The 17,073-nt window shown below is 38.8% G+C and overlaps 3 protein-coding genes across 4 annotated transcripts; 1 reads left to right on the top strand and 2 right to left on the bottom strand.

Annotated features, from left to right (window-relative positions):
* Window positions 1-414: 414 nt before the first annotated feature.
* On the bottom strand, window positions 415-4,010 carry dxo (decapping exoribonuclease). 2 transcript variants are annotated; one of them, XM_083930537.1, is made up of 7 exons: window positions 3,783-4,010; window positions 2,731-3,194; window positions 2,165-2,391; window positions 1,795-2,014; window positions 1,558-1,693; window positions 830-924; window positions 415-726 (listed from the first exon to the last, which is right to left on the bottom strand). In XM_083930537.1, the coding sequence occupies exons 2-7, from the start codon at window positions 3,186-3,188 to the stop codon at window positions 591-593; spliced, it is 1,272 nt and encodes a 423-aa protein (XP_083786663.1). In that variant the 5' UTR covers window positions 3,189-3,194; window positions 3,783-4,010; the 3' UTR covers window positions 415-590. The 2 variants fall into 2 exon arrangements, with proteins under 2 accessions (XP_083786663.1, XP_083786664.1); XM_083930538.1 differs by having other exon boundaries at window positions 2,731-4,010.
* An 89-nt stretch (window positions 4,011-4,099) lies between these two features.
* LOC310960329 (inactive serine/threonine-protein kinase 19-like) lies at window positions 4,100-7,890 on the top strand. The gene is made up of 7 exons (XM_083932003.1): window positions 4,100-4,171; window positions 6,194-6,289; window positions 6,385-6,527; window positions 6,622-6,857; window positions 6,958-7,055; window positions 7,195-7,342; window positions 7,756-7,890. The coding sequence occupies exons 2-7, from the start codon at window positions 6,196-6,198 to the stop codon at window positions 7,799-7,801; spliced, it is 765 nt and encodes a 254-aa protein (XP_083788129.1). The 5' UTR covers window positions 4,100-4,171; window positions 6,194-6,195; the 3' UTR covers window positions 7,802-7,890.
* A 1,001-nt stretch (window positions 7,891-8,891) lies between these two features.
* rac1b (Rac family small GTPase 1b) lies at window positions 8,892-15,475 on the bottom strand. Its single transcript, XM_083930696.1, has 6 exons — window positions 15,146-15,475; window positions 13,169-13,240; window positions 12,544-12,661; window positions 12,210-12,272; window positions 10,656-10,815; window positions 8,892-10,561 (listed from the first exon to the last, which is right to left on the bottom strand). Exons 1-6 carry the CDS (start codon window positions 15,178-15,180, stop codon window positions 10,431-10,433), a joined length of 579 nt encoding a protein of 192 aa, XP_083786822.1. The 5' UTR covers window positions 15,181-15,475; the 3' UTR covers window positions 8,892-10,430.
* Window positions 15,476-17,073: the final 1,598 nt, after the last annotated feature.

The raw sequence follows: 17,073 nt of genomic DNA, 5'->3' as shown, positions 1-17,073 counted from the left end.
TTAGAAAGTGTGTGAACAAGCAGAAAGCTCTTAAGCAAAGAAAATGTCACTAGGGCAGGTGAGGCAGACGGACAAAATAAGCTTTATTTTATAATTAAGGAGGCCGCAGCTTGTGAATGTGTCGTTATAAAACAGCAAAGGCAGTGACTCAATAGTTACTAGACTGCACCATGGGTATGCATTACTGTCTTTGAAAGGTTTTGTTTTTAACAGTTCACATGAAAAAGCTCTGTCACTACGGATGCAATACTTACTTGAAGTTATCTTCATTTATGTACAAGATTTTTTAACATTTTCTAAATTTTTTTCAATTAACATAAATTATTGTTTTAATAAAGTCTGAGAAACAATATTGAGATCGTGCATTGTTTTATTGAAAGTCACCGTGTGCATGATGAAAAAAACATGCTCTGGTTCTTACTGTTGAACAAATAAAAGATAAAAAAATAATCATGTGGTGGCGATCAGTGACACAATGGGTTCACACAGCCACTCAGACTGTAAAACTGTATAAACATGAAATTACAATTATTATGGTAAATAATCCTGTCTGGATAAAAAGTCCCAGTTGACCCTGTCTTGGTTGTAAATCAGGACTGATGGAGTGATCCTTGACTACTGGTCATCTCCTCCACATACCAGTGTGGCAGGAAAGAATAGTGGGAGTCCCTGTGGACGGAGTAGGTCACATCTCTGTGGGGTTCCCAGGAGAACAGGTGTACCACACTGGAAGAGAAACGACAATGATTGATGAAATATATTGGCTTAAAATGTTTTTTTTTTTGTTGTTTTTTAAATGTCAACAACGTAGTCTGTCGTTGAAACTTACCTTGGATTGTCTTCAGTAACGGTACGCTTCACAAAAGACAGGAAGTCACAGCAAAAGTTCATACAGACTGTTGGCCTCCAGCAGTTGTGTTCATTCTGTAGAGAAGAAATACAGACGTCAGAAAAAGTGTGAATATTTTGAGTTAAGGGTTGTCCTAACCAAGAATTCAAATTTTATGATAACTACAACGATGTGAACATCCACACTGATGAACGATAACGCTCTGTAAACAGCTGCGCCAAGCCCGCGCTGCACGCTCCAGCTGTGTCCCCACATGTCCCTCGTCTTCTGAATTATTGTGTTTGCTAAATGTCATCAATAAGCTTAAAAAAAAAGGTTGCACTTAATTTTTGCTTTTAATTGTCATCATTCTTATTAACAATAATTATAATGATAATTAGAAAACACTTGAAAAGCAGTCGCTACAGTGCCACACAGCCGTGGTGCACTTTATTATTTTATAGAGTTTGAATGTGACGTCTGCAAATCCGTCACATTCAATTCTTCACTGTTGTCGTTTGCTGTATTCTGCCATTAACTTGGGTTAAAGTGATTAAAAAACTTTATATTTATAGTTATTGTTATTTTTCCTGGTGTGGACAGGCCCAAAATCTTTTATTTACTCATGCCCAATTACTTCTTATCTGAAAAAAAAGATCAAAACCGATTTCTCTATATTTAGATAAGCTTTTGATGACCATGTTGTTCACTGAACAACTTCACTGTACCTTGATGAGATGTGAAATCTTAGAGATGGGAAAAGTGTCCACAGTGACAACCACTCCCTCATGATCCCGAAAACCGGCCACAACACGGGGGACTCCGGGGAGAAAAGACTGCGCCCACCATTTCAGCAGTTTGAACCTGAGAACCACCAAAATGAGGATTTAAACAGGTTAGAGTTGGTCAAATCAAACAACTAATATGACATGAAAAGGTAAATAAGGTGATATGTAATCGTCTACCTGTGGAAGTTGCTGCGCTGTTTGGGGGTGCAGATCTCTGCAGAGGTCTTCAGCTCGACGTAGCATGCAGGAGGAGCTGGAGCGTTGGGATCTTTATCCCGGCAGTCCACCTCACCGGAGAACAAGAGTCTGTGGTCTGTGAGTCGAGTTTGCACCACAGTGCAGAAGGCCTCATTAGTGTTAACGACGCCGCCTGGGTCAGGTAAGCTCTGGACGTCATCTACAGAGAAGGACAAAGGTGATGCATCATCATTTAAACCTGTGCTTACCACCCTACGTGCTTTTACATGATTTGGGTTGTTTGTCACTGGTATGTGTGGAAGCTCATTTCTGCAGTAAATATAATACTCTATTGTATAAACCTACCTACCTGCACATGTGTATTGCTCAAATTTGTATCCCCAGTACATCATCTCTTCATGTCGCTCTGTGCGGTTCTCTCGATCCCTACGAGCAGCTTCTGTTTCCACTTCACTGATGTAAAGCGTGCCCCTGAACCTGGTGACCGCCAGCAACCAGCCCTCCCGTGTCTCATAGGGAGTGGTCAGCAGCTTCGTCAGATGACCACGCCATGTCACAAAGTCGACATCTAAAGCACTGGGAAGAGCAGAGGTTGATCAAAGACAACGTGTCCAACAGGAAAGCTGCAGTAAGAGGTGGTTGAATTATGCTGCTTTTCTAAGCACTGGGACGTGGAACTTATCTTGTGAACTAGTAGGAGGTTCAACTTCGACAGGCATTCCCGTGCACTTTTCCTAGTTGGAGGTTAGAAACTTTGAACGCTTTGAAGTAGTAGCTAGTAAACTCCAGGTAGGATAAATCCCACGTTCCAATGCTTAGGAATGCAGCATCAGAGCCGATAGATGACAGGTGAGTATCTATCAGACCTGGAACTTCTACCCTGAAAAAGGTTTTAAAAAGGGTAAGAACACTTACCATGATGAGGCTGTGGTCGCCCTTGAGCTGAGCTTTGATCTATTGGCCAAGATCCAGCGTAGGATGTGGTCCAGCTTTTCCTTCACACTGTCGTCTCTCTTTCTAAAGCGGTCCTTGTATCCATCCCTCAGGTCAAAATTAGGTTTTCTGTCAGGTTCCACATAGTATCTCAACTGCCTGCCGTCGTTGAAGAATCTACGCTCAGAGTCCAGAGAGAAACACCCTACTTCAACAGGCTGTTTGTACACTGGAAAGTCTCTTTCATAAAGCTCCCTTCTGGTGCTCAAACCCTGAGAGCTGACTGGATTTTGCTCATGAGCTGGCCCAGACCGATGCTGGTGGTGATTTGGTCTGAAGCGTTTGTTCTCACAATGATTTCTTCCACTGTCATCTCTCTCTCTGTTGTATGCCAACTGGCGGTTTTGGGAGCTGGGATTGTGGGATCTGTGTTGGTCCATTGCTACCTAGTGGGGGGCGGGAAGGGCAATGAAACAAACTGATGATACTGATGATTATTTATGTCTTCTTTATTGTCTTTCTCTCCCCAAAATGTTCTGCCTTATTATCTTGTATTATCACTTAAAAAGACAGTGCAAACCTATCTTTATGCAGCTACAAGTGCAATATGGTTTTATGCTGCTACGTGACCTTACCTACTAGTTATGTATCATGTATACTGTACTTTTTATACTTCATAATACTGAACATAATAGTATAGTATTTTTTAAGGTTACTTGTGTCTTCTATTATGAATCTTTTTTTCATGGGATCAACAAAGTGGAAGTTGTTGAACTTTAAATGCACCACAGTTGAGCACATCACATTGTAATCTTTGTAAATAACTGTCTATTGTGTGTGTGTTTGTGTGAATGTCGACATAACTTCATCATTTCCATAATGTAAAGCTGTTTGTATTAAATGCTGTGCTACTGTAGAAGTATGTCTGCATTTGATATACATACATTTGTTTTTGTGCATGCCTGTAGCTTTACTTTGCTACTTAACTGCCACCAAAACTTAATGACTGTAAAATAAAGGAAAACCTAACGTACCTTCAATCAGCATACACAAAAACAAAAACAGCTAGGCTAATGTTAGGCTAACGTTGAGCTAATGTCACCTTACTGTCCATGCCCCCGTCAGTCATAATAATAAACAGGGCTCTGTGTAAAAACAACTATCATATGCTGCATCATATTTTCTAATCAATAAAAAAGACAAGAAAGAATACAATAAGTGCATTTGTCTCGCTAGCTTGCTAGCTAACTAGCACCAAGAGGCTAACACCAAACACAACGCTGGTGGGAGTAGCGTCACTTCCGGTAAAGTTTTTTTTTAAATTAAAGAAGAAATGATCCGTTGGGAGCTGTAAAAACTGTGTGGTGTTGAATGGAGCCAAAGTGATGTGAATAGCAGTATTACTGCTATTAGTAACCCTCAGGTAAGCGTTTAAACACGTTTATCTGGTCTAATATATGATTATGTTCAGTGGAGACGCAAAGTAGCGTTAGCTAGCGGAACTGTGTCACCAGTCGGACAGTTTGGGGCTAAATTCTATCAAACTTATTGTTTCACCTACAAATATAAATTATGGTTTAATGCTTTAAGTTAATTCAATGGTGTTAATATTAAGTCTAACTTCTTATCTCTGTAACCATTTAACGTTTTAACGCCCTAATTTAGCTTTGTGTTTACAAGACGCTAACACCGGTGAATTAACCGTGTGCTGCTCTCGGCCCTAGTCGGACGCACAGATCTCCCCGGTTAACACTGGGAGCTGCTGGTCGTCCACATTAACATCAACGTTGCCAAAACCCCTGGGACCATACTTCAGTCCTACACTATAAAATGACATGCTTTGACAGATCAAAAATATACCGTAAAGTCTTCTTAATTTCCCCTTTTAATGTAAACCACCGCCTGAGCCACAGACGCCCATACGTTCTGACTGCTCTCTCTAATCAACATCATTTCATTTACTCATTTGACATGTAAATGCTCATGTACACGTATGGAATTTCACTTGTAGATTCTTAGAAGTGTGTAAATTAATTCTACTTGTACTTCGGTGGCTATCACCCAGTAAAAGCAATACGAAAAGACCGGAAACTGCGGCAGACCATATCCGTCCGGATAGGGCAAACAGCAGCGAACGGCGTCCGACTGGTGATACATTTGACTATAGCTACATTAGCTTCGGTAACAAGAGACAAAACCAAGACACGTGTCCCCTCAAAATGTTTCATAAATCAGCGTGACAGTCTGTTTTTTAGTTGTATACAGAACAAGTCATTATTAAAGCTATAAGCATTTACTCCCAAAATGGCTCCAGCGGCGATTTGACTCAAGAGAGAGTCCTTATCAACTCAGAGGAGTTGTGAAAACTAGTGTTAAACTAGTGAAACAATAGATGTGTGTCTGTAAAAGACGTGGATTTATGGAATAATCTTGACGAGGATCTAAAAATGTGTAACTCGATTCTCAAGTTCAAACTAAAATATGGAAATATAAGGTGATGAACAACAAAGAAGCAAATCTGTGACATGTAATAGTTGTTTATGTGTTTTCAGTGTAATGAAATATATCTTTTTATGTTGATGTTTTTGTTTGTTTACGATTGTTTTTCTGCTCTGAGTAAAATTCAAATGATGCCGATAATCTAAATGTAAGAAGGGTAGGCATAATAAGCTGTAGCTTCACCCTACACACACCTTTTCAGTCTACATAAAAAAGATTATATTGCTAACTTGATTATTACTTTAGTTTAATTAGATCATGATATTGTGGACTTTATTTTTTGTATTTATTTTTTTAGGGAGTTATTAGAGTATATATTTGATATGAACATATAAGTAATACATTTTATTTATAGAAAATTTGATATTTGGATACGTAAAAATAAACAAATATATAAGTTATAATAAATGGAAATAATAGTAATTATTATAAATAAGAAAGCTTAACTAAAATGAATGATGGAGAAGGGGTGGGATTAGATAAGAGCAAACTTCTTCCCACTCCTTTTCGAACATGCTTTTTTCTGTTTAGCAAATGTTTGTCATTCGTGTATCTATAATTATGATTTATATTTTGTGAAACATCATTGTTTCCTGTGAAAGTTTCTGTTTTTGTTTGTTTTTGCATGTTCAAAATAAAAAAAATTAGATTATGCCAGTGATTACAATTTGACTCACACTTGTTTGCCTTGATATGAAAGCGCTTCTCACAAAAGGAGAACTAGCTAACTTACTTTTATAGGCAACTTTAAGATAACAGTTTCATTCAGCAAATGTTTGCAAGTGAGGGGGTGTAATGTGTAGTACAGCATTTTTTCCCCCTGATAGCTCAGATAAAAAATCTCACGTGTCGTCTGTGGATCTCTGTTGTGTCAGCATGAGAAAGCAACTGTCTGGGGTTAATTCTGCAAGTCATGATTTCTTTACCTACATTTTTCTTCTTTCAGGTATGAACAGGAAACGAGCTCTGATTTCAGACACTTTCAAAGTGAAGAAAAGAAGAAATGGCACACAAAAGTTTGGTGCTGTCAGTGATGAAGATGGTAAGTGGGACTGCTAAAGAGCTACTTGCAATATTGTTGTCATCTCATTCAAAAGCATTTCAAATTTACTTTCCATTTATTTCTTCATGTTAAAGGACCGACTGACATCAGATCCACCCTTGAGTACCTCATGACGCTGTTCCCCAGGAAGCTCTTCAATGACGACTTGCCTCAAATTGTTCTTAAGCACCAACTCTACAGCATACACAGTGACAAGACTTTGGTGGACAAGGAACTGGTAAGAAGGCTCTTTAGTGTCAGATTCAGAAAAGTCATAGGTGTATTTATCTGAATGTGAAAACGCAACCCAACGCCAATTTTGTGGTCCACAGAATAAACTGCGGGAACGAGGAGATCTGCTGATGTTTCAGCTCGGGTTTGATGCAGAGGCTTTCGGGATAGTTTTTGCTTCAGATTACAAGACCAAAGTGCTGGCGGGAGAGGAGGGCAGAGCGACACGAGCAACAGTGGAGAAGTTTTTGGAAAAATTGTTGTCTCCTTGCACAGAACTGAGCTTCAGCAAAGATAAGATGCTCAGGGAGTTCCTCTTCACAGACTCCGAGATAACGTATGAAAAACACTCCTGTTATGTTTACTTTCCAAATGAATCATTGTTTGTGTGTGAATTACATTTTTCAAATATCGCCAGTTCTTTTCTCACCCTTTAGGCAGCTGGTTAAGTCAGGGGTCCTGACTGTGAGGGACGCAGGCAGCTGGTGGCTCTCCATTCCCAACTCTGGCAAATTTACCAAGTACTTAATACAAGGTGGGTGTCATGGCCTCTCGACAATACTCTGCTTTAACGGTGTCCCATGTAGATTTCTCATTTTGCATGATGTTTTGACAGTGCCTTGCTAATTGGAGGACTATTTGTTTTCTAACCGTCTTACCGCTCTTCCTGTTAGGTCGTAAAGCAGTGCTCGGCATGGTGAAGAAGTCCAAATATAGTGAAGTCTTAAAGGCAGAGCTAGAGGAGCGGCGGACAACCTCACATGTGAAATTCCACATGAAATACCACATCCATGACATTGTTGGTGCAGAGCTGGTAGAGAGGTAATATTTGTTTTTTATAAACAGGTGACATGCTAATGAAAAGTGTTGATTTTTAATTTGAGGTTTTGCAGTAGGTCCATTTTATGGTTTATGCATCTGTTAAATGAAAAGGATGGCTACTTCCTCCTGCTGCTCTGCTCATTTATGATTCTCTCAGTAATACAGGATATTTCTTCTTACTTGCTTGATTAACCCTCAGGCTTTGCGCTGGCTCTCAGGTGTTAAAATATGTGCTTACGCCTGTCAAAACATTTAAGAATCATCCACCTTGATCCCTTTTTTAAATCAGAAAATGATACAGTAAAACACAGCTATGATTGCTCACATCTCAACTCATTATTCATCTTAGGCTATTGAGGGATCCCACACTGTTTGCTACTTAATGTACTGAATAAAGTCTGTTTCCTCCCCAGCATACCTACAACTTCAGGGACATTGTTGCGATTTGTTGAGTCCTGAGCAGCAACAAGACAGAAATCGGCGCTCAGTGGAAGACGAGTGACTACGATGAGAAGATTCACACAGATAGTGAAGTGTTTGTATGGGGACTGTTAGTAAATTAATTTAAGATTTCAGAGTTGGATTCTGTGCCATAAACATTATAAAAACCTTGTAGGTTTATGAATTGTCAATTATGTTGACATAACCATGTCAGGTTTTGACTTGTAATAAAATCTTGGTCTTGATCTTGTAATAAGTGTATTCTTTCCCTCATATGCAAGTTATTACTCACATGCCCTTTTGTGCTTGAACTTTGGTTTACCATTGAGATCTGTCACCAAATATGGCCAGAGGTGACTGAGAAGTGTCCAATCAGAGCCTGAAACCTGTCCAACTGTCATAGAAATATCCCAATTAAAATAAAATTCAGATTGTGTTAATCTAATATATATACATTCTATATCCCTGGCCACTTCATTAACAATCCAGTACAGCAGATCTGCCACTAATTTAACATTTAGGAAACTAATTTGAAAAAATATATACATACACAATAAAATAATATATCCCCATATTAGAAAAGTCAACTGTATCACCTGAACACTGTTAGTTATGCAAGAGTGTGATAAATGTTGCAAGTGAGCAGTGATATTTATACAAGTAGTTAAAACTAATGAATAAATTGTAGGAGAAAAAATCGGTTGGACCGTTCAAATAATTAGCTGAATAGCTGGTTTTAATAGTTAATCTATTTAACAGTTTTGAAATAGCAAAAAGTCCAGGATAAATGGTTGAAATGTTCAGCTTCAGTCCAAGTAGCAGTAGATTTAGTAGTATGACTGCTGACCAATCCAACCATAATATTAACACTTTAATTGTATGAAGAAAAAAAAAAAAAATCCACTTTTAGATAATGAATAGTATTATAAAAGTTCATCTGACAGGGATGTGGAGGCACCTCAGAGCAAAACAGATGGGAACCAAAGGTCTAAGGCATCAGCTCTACTTCATGCTCCAACAAAATGTCAATGGTCTCACTTTTTGTACACTTTCTCTGTCGCATCAAAGGAAATCTGCTTGCACTGTCCATTAAAAAGGCAGAATAGAGTCGGTTTTACTTGAATTTATTGGCTTTTTCAAAAAGTGACAATAGCTTTTATCCATAAAACTAAAGAGTCACAACATTGGCTTGAATTAAAGCACAGCTTGATGTGTGAATACAATACAGATGAGCAACATGTACTTAACCCCTGATCTAGTAGTTCAAATACATTTTGTAAATAGGCAAAAAATATAAATGTTGCGATTCTAATCTTAGTTTTCAGTATATGTTGCACATACATGCTGTCAGCATTAATTACAAAAAGCTAGGCTTGTAGGGAGATTAAGGTAGCGTTAACTGGAGAGGTAATAAACAAAAGGATATTCATAGTGTTAGTTTAACAATACAGTGAGTGAAGTGTAACTTCTGTGGAGAAAGATACAAAACAGTCAAATCACATGATTATAACAAAAAGATGAGTACACTGTATACTACACCATAACCGACAGTAGCTGTTATTAGCAGGCATTAATGCTCTTCTTAGTGACATTGCTCAGCCAGTAGTGATGCTGTTAAGAATCAAATGTGCTGCACAAAAAGTTTTTCGGATAAATGCCCACAGAGCATTAAAGTTGCTCTTGTTCCCCGCCACCAAAAACGCCTAAACAGTTCTAATCCAACATCTAATATTTTTCAGCGTTGCATTTCCGGGCAGCAACAGAGTTGAGACACTTCTACGGAAACATTGCGAAAAGGAAATAAAAATACCATAAACTTGACCGGTTGGAGCCAAACACATAAAATACTGGATCATTTAGATTTGTCGGGGTTTAATAGCACAGTTGGTGTCAGAGGATCTGTTCCCAGTCTGAATTTTCAGTACGTCTCAGGCGTCACCAAATCCAGGAGTGAAATAACACAAATTATGTGCTAGGACTGAAAACTAACTGACTGAGATTTGCGGTTCACAAACAGTTATTCTGAGGCAAAGAGAACTTCACAGATGGTTACTTCAAGTTCCTCGTTAACAGCGTGATGACACGTGACCGCCCTTGCACAGTGAAAATGAGTAAAATGCCATTGATCATGGAGCTGAACAAAAGGCAGCAGACAACAGCAAACTATACGGTGTATTTTGAAGGTTTAAAAGGTTTGCGACGATAGAACAAAGGACATGTCTGCAGAATGTATTTGGCAATATTTCTTCCACTCAAAACAAACCACCAAGACTGTAAACAAAAAAAAGGTGGACAATCAGTGGAAGAACAAATTGAAAACATTCCACGGTCCATTTTTTTTTAATTTTACAAAACATCCAATCTGTTTTAGAAGGCCTCAAGAATTTCATAGTCTTGTCTATACAGTATACGCTGATGGGAAAGAGCTAGGGTCTATAATCTTCCAACCCCTTCTCCTAAATCTGACCCTATGTCAATTTTTTTTCATGGAAATAGTTGGTAGAACTGCTGGAGCTACACTTATGGAAGGAAAGAATCTGAAGTACATTGTTTATGTGTGTATACTGATGTGTTTCTCTTATGTCTTTAGTCACCCCCTCACCACTTGCGACCATGTTCCCCTATAACCGTTCCAGAGGAGGAAGTCTTAGAGGAGAGAGCATTTCCTCCCCTTCTTCTTGACCGGTGGAGGGCAGAGGACGGCCCTGATGGCCTCGTCGAACACAGTTTTAAGGCCACGTTGAGTCAGGGCTGAGCACTCCAGGTACTTGACGGAACCTGAGAAAAAATACACATTGAATATTTGTTTCCTTTAAATATTCCAGTTAAAAAAAATAATAAAAAAAACTCAGTAAAGTAGACGTGTTGTTACCGATCTCTTTGGCCATCGCCAGTCCTTGAGGATATGTAATTGGAGAGAGTTTCTTCTCCTTCAGCTTCTCAATGGTGTCCTTGTCGTCTCTCAGATCCAGCTTAGTACCCACAAGGATGATGGGAGTGTTGGGACAATGGTGTCTCACCTCAGGGTACCACTGCACAGAGACCACAACGTCGAGAAGTTAGGGGTATAAATTTCCAGGCCGGTCTATGTTATCCTGAACATGCAATATTTAAATCACTATCTGTTTTTTGGCCACTTGTGGGGAGCCCAACCGGAGTGAAAGCTGGTTTCCAGCTGATTGTCATGGTGATGAAAAAGTGGAGTTTATATGCCTCGTTGAATATGGCCAGCATATACATGTTCTAGTCCAGACGCCGATGCCCTTTGTACTCCTTTGTCTCATAGTGAACAAATTATTAACAAGCAATACACATCAATTTGAGAGCGCGTCTCTTTTTGCTGCCGTAGCTAGAGACAAAAACACATCATCTCACTGCATGTATAAGGATTGAAAACACTGGTCATGTTACAGGTCAGCTCAATCTGTAGGGCTGCAGTCAGCCAAAGGTAATCCTCATGTCGACTAAAATTCTACCTACACTTCAATCAATCGATTTGGGGTTTAGAAAAAAAAATCAGCATGTAATCTAGATTAATCATCCACAGTGCACTCTACCTGGTAGCATTGTGTCCACCATTGCATTTTGTCCTGTTTTTAAAAAAAATCTTTGCAATGAGAGTATTCTGCTTCAAACACCAACAGCATGATGAGGCGCACATTTGGATTTTTTTCTAGCCAAAGAGAGTTGAAATTGTTCATCCTAAAACTATGTGTTCCTCACTGTTGTTACCCAGCTGTCCAATCGCAGTGGAGGAGGGGAGGGACAAATAGGCTGCCACAGAGACCAACTGTCACATCCTGCGTGCACAAGTGATGAACAGCAACTGTCTCCTTTTAAGGGGTTCAGAAACACTGGAGTGGCGCTGACGCCAGGCGTAAACATAGCAAATGTTATGCGTTTTAAAGTTAAAATGTATTAGTGTGGATGTAGCCTAAGAAGGTAAATGCTGGCTGTACTGAACCAGCCAGTGTCAGGAAGAAAATGATTCAGGGCAATTAATGTGCAGCTGGGAATACCATCTATTTTAATTGAAAATTTTCTTCCTGTAGTTAAAAGCCATTTAAGTTTAAATAATGGTTTCTTATATCTCTGCAAAAAACATCTCATTAAGAGCAAAACAGTTTAACTAATTAGTAAACATGTCAGTCAGTGCTTATTATGAGTGACTTTATCAACTCAGTGCTTTTGTCCATCACGCTAAGATTTGGTAGAAAAGCGATTGAAATTCTTAATAACGAGGCTTTAAAGAATACATAAGATAACATAGCGGTCAAAACAATTAACTAATAAATAACTGTAGGCCAATCAAAATCACCCCTGATGCCTCTCATCATGACATGTCACAAAACTGTCAACTAATCCTTTACAGCCTCCACTCTTTCTTTACCCTTACTGGCACTGCATCTTGTTGCATACAACTCACCTTGGCACGGACGTTTTCAAATGAGGCCGGACTCACAAGCGAAAAGCAGATGAGAAACACATCCTGGTGAGAAAAAGAAAACAATGCAATCAGAGGGCGTCATTTCCTGTTAAGAACAGTAGAAACAACTCCTGTGATCACGTCGCACAAAAGGTGTGGTGTTTCTCTTTCCCTCCAACTTCCTTATTCATTTTAGAATACCAAACTTTCCAGATGGGTTATGTGAGGGCGCCACTGACATCAAAATACACTTCAAGGCGAACACCACACGTCAAAGAGAATAACAATAAGTGAAATATAATGCAGCATTGTCTGACTGTTTTTTTTATTGTACCGTCTGTGGGTAGGAAAGTGGGCGGAGTCTGTCGTAATCTTCTTGTCCTGCTGTATCCCAAAGACCCAAGTTCACCGGCTTCCCGTCCACCATAACATTGGCGGAGTAGTTGTCGAACCTGACAGAAGTAATGATGTGAGAATGAGTTAAACCCATCAGGACTCATATGAACTGATAAAATATTAATACTGACATAAATAGTGAAACAGAATAAAAACAGAAGTGTTAAAATGGAAAACAGTTTCTTAATTGATTTGTTGTGCCCTTTTTGCTTTTTCAGCTCTGTCTTGTCCACGCCACACTGACAGTGATACAGAGCGACACCGTGTCCATAGCTGGTCTAGAATCAGATAAGGTGCAGGCTTTTCTCGTAACTTCTCGCAACATAATTTCCCTCACAAATGTTTTTTACTTTGTTGCGGTCCACTGCAGTGATTGTAACCTGTTCTGCAAGTGACCACATTTTCATGTAAAAAGGAAAAACAACAAAAGAATAAGATGTCTTTTTAAACATGCAGTGACTGCATAGGAAACGAGGGTGGAGACAAATGATGGACTACTAGAGTTGATCGACGTCTAGTCTCTCATAAATAAATAAATAAGGTCTACAGTCTCAGATACTCACACTGTGGGGATGTACTCCCCAGGAAAGGCATTGGTGGTGTAGCTGATGAGCAGGCAGGTCTTACCCACAGCTCTGGAGGAGAGAAGAAGGAGGGAGGAAGGAAGGAACATTGACTCTGTGTTTATGATTTCACCTCTCAAAAATAACAAAAAAACAGGCATGCAAAAATCATTCTGGGTATAAATGGATAGGGCGTCCTCTTTTGTACGACCTCAAAAAATTAGAATTATAACTAACAATTATTATCATCATCACTATAAATTTACATGTTAATGATTTCCTCAATTGCACATTTTGGTCAGAGAATAGAGACCATCCAAAACTCAAATATATTCAGTTTACTATTATAAAAAAACATGAAGAAAACCGCAAATATTCCCAACTGAGTAGCTTAAAATGGTGAACTTAACTTTACTTTAACTAATTACTTTAACTTTCTCTCAATCTGACAATTCAGGTAATTTACCCATCACGTCAGCCCTGCTTAAACCTCCAAATCAAAAACAGATACTGCTAAATAAACCCTTGCTGGCAGAATTCTGTCATGTTTTCAAGATATGCATACAATATCACTACAATAAGTGTATTTACTAAACATGAAACTGAAGTGTGGTAAGTCTACTGTGAACCATTTCTATGGCAAAGCTTCCCCTTAGTCATAATCGAAAATAAGAACTTAAACTCAGTCATAGACCCATCAATGACTCTGCTGCTGTGGTATCCACCACACCCTGGACGAGAAGTTATGAGTGTTTTTACCTCCCACATATTGTTAGACACATGAAAGCTACTCAGCTCATTCTTTAATCATTTACCACTCTGTAGCTGATGCAGACAAACGCCTACAAATGTACTTTTAAGAAGCTGGAAACATGTTGCATGTGTAGCATAGCAGTGTAACATTACACAGCAAATATCAACAACACACAAACCTGGTGCTTAACTTTTCACATTCCTTAATTGATATGTATATGTTGCCAAACACAAAGTTAAACTCTTGTATGGAGGGATATTTGAACTGCCCTGTGATGTCTGACTCACCCAAAGGTGAGGAAAAAAAACACTGTGGATAACTTAAGTCGAAGATTAGCCAACCACTTGCACACTCTTTTGTAATAGTTTGCCATGTAATTAGTAGTGCAAATATTTAATAGTGACTAACTAATATCAGCTAAAATATACTAGTTCACTAAATAATAACGTTACCCATGTACAGGGTTCCTACACCTTTTCAAATTCAAAGTCAAATTCAAGCACTTTTCAAGCATTTCAAGGTGCATTTTCATGCTTTTCCTGCACATTACAGCTGTGGTAAACTACATATTTGTATAAACTACATACAGTGTATTCAGTATACTTATTATTGCGCTTGCTCATAACAATAAATTAGATTTTATTGTGGTATACACAACCAAAAATACTCAAGACAGCTTTCTACAGAGGGGAGACAACTTAAAGGTAATCAGCGTTGCGTGTTTGTAAATAGACTTGCCGTTAGAGCTGCAACGATTAGTCGACTAATAGCTAAACAGAAATATAATCACGAATTATTTTGATAATCTGTTAATCGTCAAACGTCATAGTTCATGCAAAAATGTCAGAAAATGCTGAGTTCAGTCTCAAGTATGGAGATCTTCTTTTTTGTTTTATATCATATATGCCATATATTATATATGCCCATAAAACACAACATGTCGAGCACTTTTTAAGCGCTTTATTAAAAACCCAAGCACTTTTCAAACACTTTCAAAAACCCTTGGATTTTAGTAGGGTGTTTCCAAGGATTTCCAGCACCCGTACTAACCCTGTAAATAGTAACATTTAACACTAGCATAAACATGTAGTTTAAGTTGCTTGTTAGCCAACTTTACCCCTTAGGCTTCACCGGTGTTAGCTAGTCTGGTGACAACATTGTCTGCTAACGTTACACTTGATTTGGTGAAGTGTAATGTTGTGTGCTCGATGACGCCAACTCACCCGTCTCCCACAACGACACACTTTATGGCCTGCATTGCGCCGCAGCTAGAGGAATGCTAAGTTAGCCCCGGGAGCAGCTAACGTTAGCTCACAAGTCTCTTTTTCCTTTGTCCGGAGTTGCGCGCTGGTGAAATGTTCCCAACAGCGGTTACGGCCTTTCGATAGTTCAACGAAGCTCCTGGGATGTGGAACGGCGTGTGGGGGAACCTACAGGAACTTATCTAGCACTTTAACACAACTTTACTCAGATATTCCCTCGCTACATTCCCATGCTTTCGTGGGTTGATCTGGAAAGCTATGAAGCAAAACAGCGGCCACCACCCCTAAAGGAAAAAAAAAAGAAGTTAGACACCGCCACCTAGATGGTGCATCCGGTGCGCTGGGATAGAACGCCCACCAAGGCTACTAGCAGGAGGCTGGGACGCCACATTAAAAAAATGGTTTGATCTGAAAATGACACCATTTTTTTTTTTAAAAGGTCACAAATCTTAAACATAATACTTTAAATTGTTCTATGATAGTGCACCAGTTACAGTCTATGGGCGAAACTAAACAAAGGGATTGAAATTAATATGTAGCATCTTTATAAAAAGCTATATTTTTTGAGGGGTACCGATATGAAAGTATTTCTTTTCCATAAAAAAACACATTTAGTATGAATTAACATTTAATTAAATCACATCCTTTCATGTTCTGCAGGTCTCACATGATGAGTTAGATTTTATAGAGAAAGTTATGGCAGTTTACAACAATTTCCCCATGGGATTATTAAAGTATTTCTGATTCTGATTCTGAGTTTGGTCGCTTTTAAATGACAAATTTACTTTTAGCGGCAGAGCGCGGCAAGACACCACCTACCCCCATGGAGATTGTGCCTCAAAATACTTACTTTTCCACCACTGACGTAAACCATAGACCTCTTTGCGATTGCAGACCAGATATCACTGCGCATGTGTCAGACCCCAAAGCTCAGACCTTTTTGTGTGTGTCCCTGCCTTCTTTCATTAGCCTTTCGAGCTGGGATAATACGCCCACAGAAACTTTAACGATCGGAAAAACGTCCTCAAAACAAGCAGCTGGAAACGCGTCGATTTGTATTAGAAAGTCAGAGAATGAATTCTGACAAATGTGACTGGAGTTTTTAAAGGAAACTTTAAGTTGGCGACTTAAAGGAATAAAATAACGACGGACTATTTAGAGTGTGACACGGATTGAGGAAATGACGTCTGCGCAACAAAGTGAGTTTATAGACTTCTGCCCTGTACTTTGCCTTCCAGGCTGTGCACTTCCCCTACAAACAATCAAGTCAAATTCTTTTTGATAAAATAATCTCAGACCTCTGGCATTAAGAAAGCCGGGCCAGCACAAGCGGAATTAATGCTTAAATAAGTACATTAAAAGTCTAATACATTATGTAACGCTTGTCTCACAATTTTCTTTGTCTTGTCATTTATGACGCAATAATGCCAGACATTCAATGGTTTTCAAATGCAAAGATTTGTCTTCTCCTTGATGAGATTAGATACATACTTGGAGGCTATTGAAACTTAGTACTCAGAACCATCTTTATTGCCAATTTTGTGGTCAGATTACATACTAGGTATTTGACTTGTTTCTGTTTGTGCAAGTACAGAAAGATGCAGAAATATACACATAGAATACACTAAATATAAAGTTACACAGAACAAAGTAGGACAATACAATTATTTATGAGGCACAGTTTACAAGTTATAAATCTAGAATCTAAAATATAAATAATCGCAGGTGATTGCGTGAATATATGCCACATGGGTCACTGAGATTTATAACAAACAAAAAAAAACAGCCTGTTTAACACGAGAAACTGCTCTATTGTGAAAACTACTTCTAGTGGACACTGCAGTAACACCCTTTCGTTGAAACAAAACAGACACAACGGCCAAATATGT

The sequence above is a fragment of the Echiichthys vipera genome, assembly GCF_963691815.1.
Source record: "Echiichthys vipera genome assembly, chromosome: 17".
Classification (NCBI taxonomy): domain Eukaryota; kingdom Metazoa; phylum Chordata; class Actinopteri; order Perciformes; family Trachinidae; genus Echiichthys; species Echiichthys vipera.
This window is presented reverse-complemented; position numbering and strand designations above follow the sequence as displayed.

Coding starts and splice junctions, on each gene's coding strand:
- dxo (XM_083930538.1), bottom strand. CDS start 3,188: ATGGACCAACACAGATCCCACAATCCCAGCTCCCAAAACCGCCAGTTG. Junction 2,392..2,730: donor GCGACCACAGCCTCATCATG/GTAAGTGTTCTT, acceptor TGCTCTTCCCAG/TGCTTTAGATGTCGACTTTG. Junction 2,015..2,164: donor TGAGCAATACACATGTGCAG/GTAGGTAGGTTT, acceptor CCTTCTCTGTAG/ATGACGTCCAGAGCTTACCT.
- LOC310960329 (XM_083932003.1), top strand. CDS start 6,196: ATGAACAGGAAACGAGCTCTGATTTCAGACACTTTCAAAGTGAAGAAA. Junction 6,528..6,621: donor CTTTGGTGGACAAGGAACTG/GTAAGAAGGCTC, acceptor TGTGGTCCACAG/AATAAACTGCGGGAACGAGG. Junction 6,858..6,957: donor TTCACAGACTCCGAGATAAC/GTATGAAAAACA, acceptor CTCACCCTTTAG/GCAGCTGGTTAAGTCAGGGG.
- rac1b (XM_083930696.1), bottom strand. CDS start 15,180: ATGCAGGCCATAAAGTGTGTCGTTGTGGGAGACGG. Junction 13,241..15,145: donor TGTGTCGTTGTGGGAGACGG/GTGAGTTGGCGT, acceptor TCTCTCCTCCAG/AGCTGTGGGTAAGACCTGCC. Junction 10,816..12,209: donor TTGAAAACGTCCGTGCCAAG/GTGAGTTGTATG, acceptor GTCTCTGTGCAG/TGGTACCCTGAGGTGAGACA.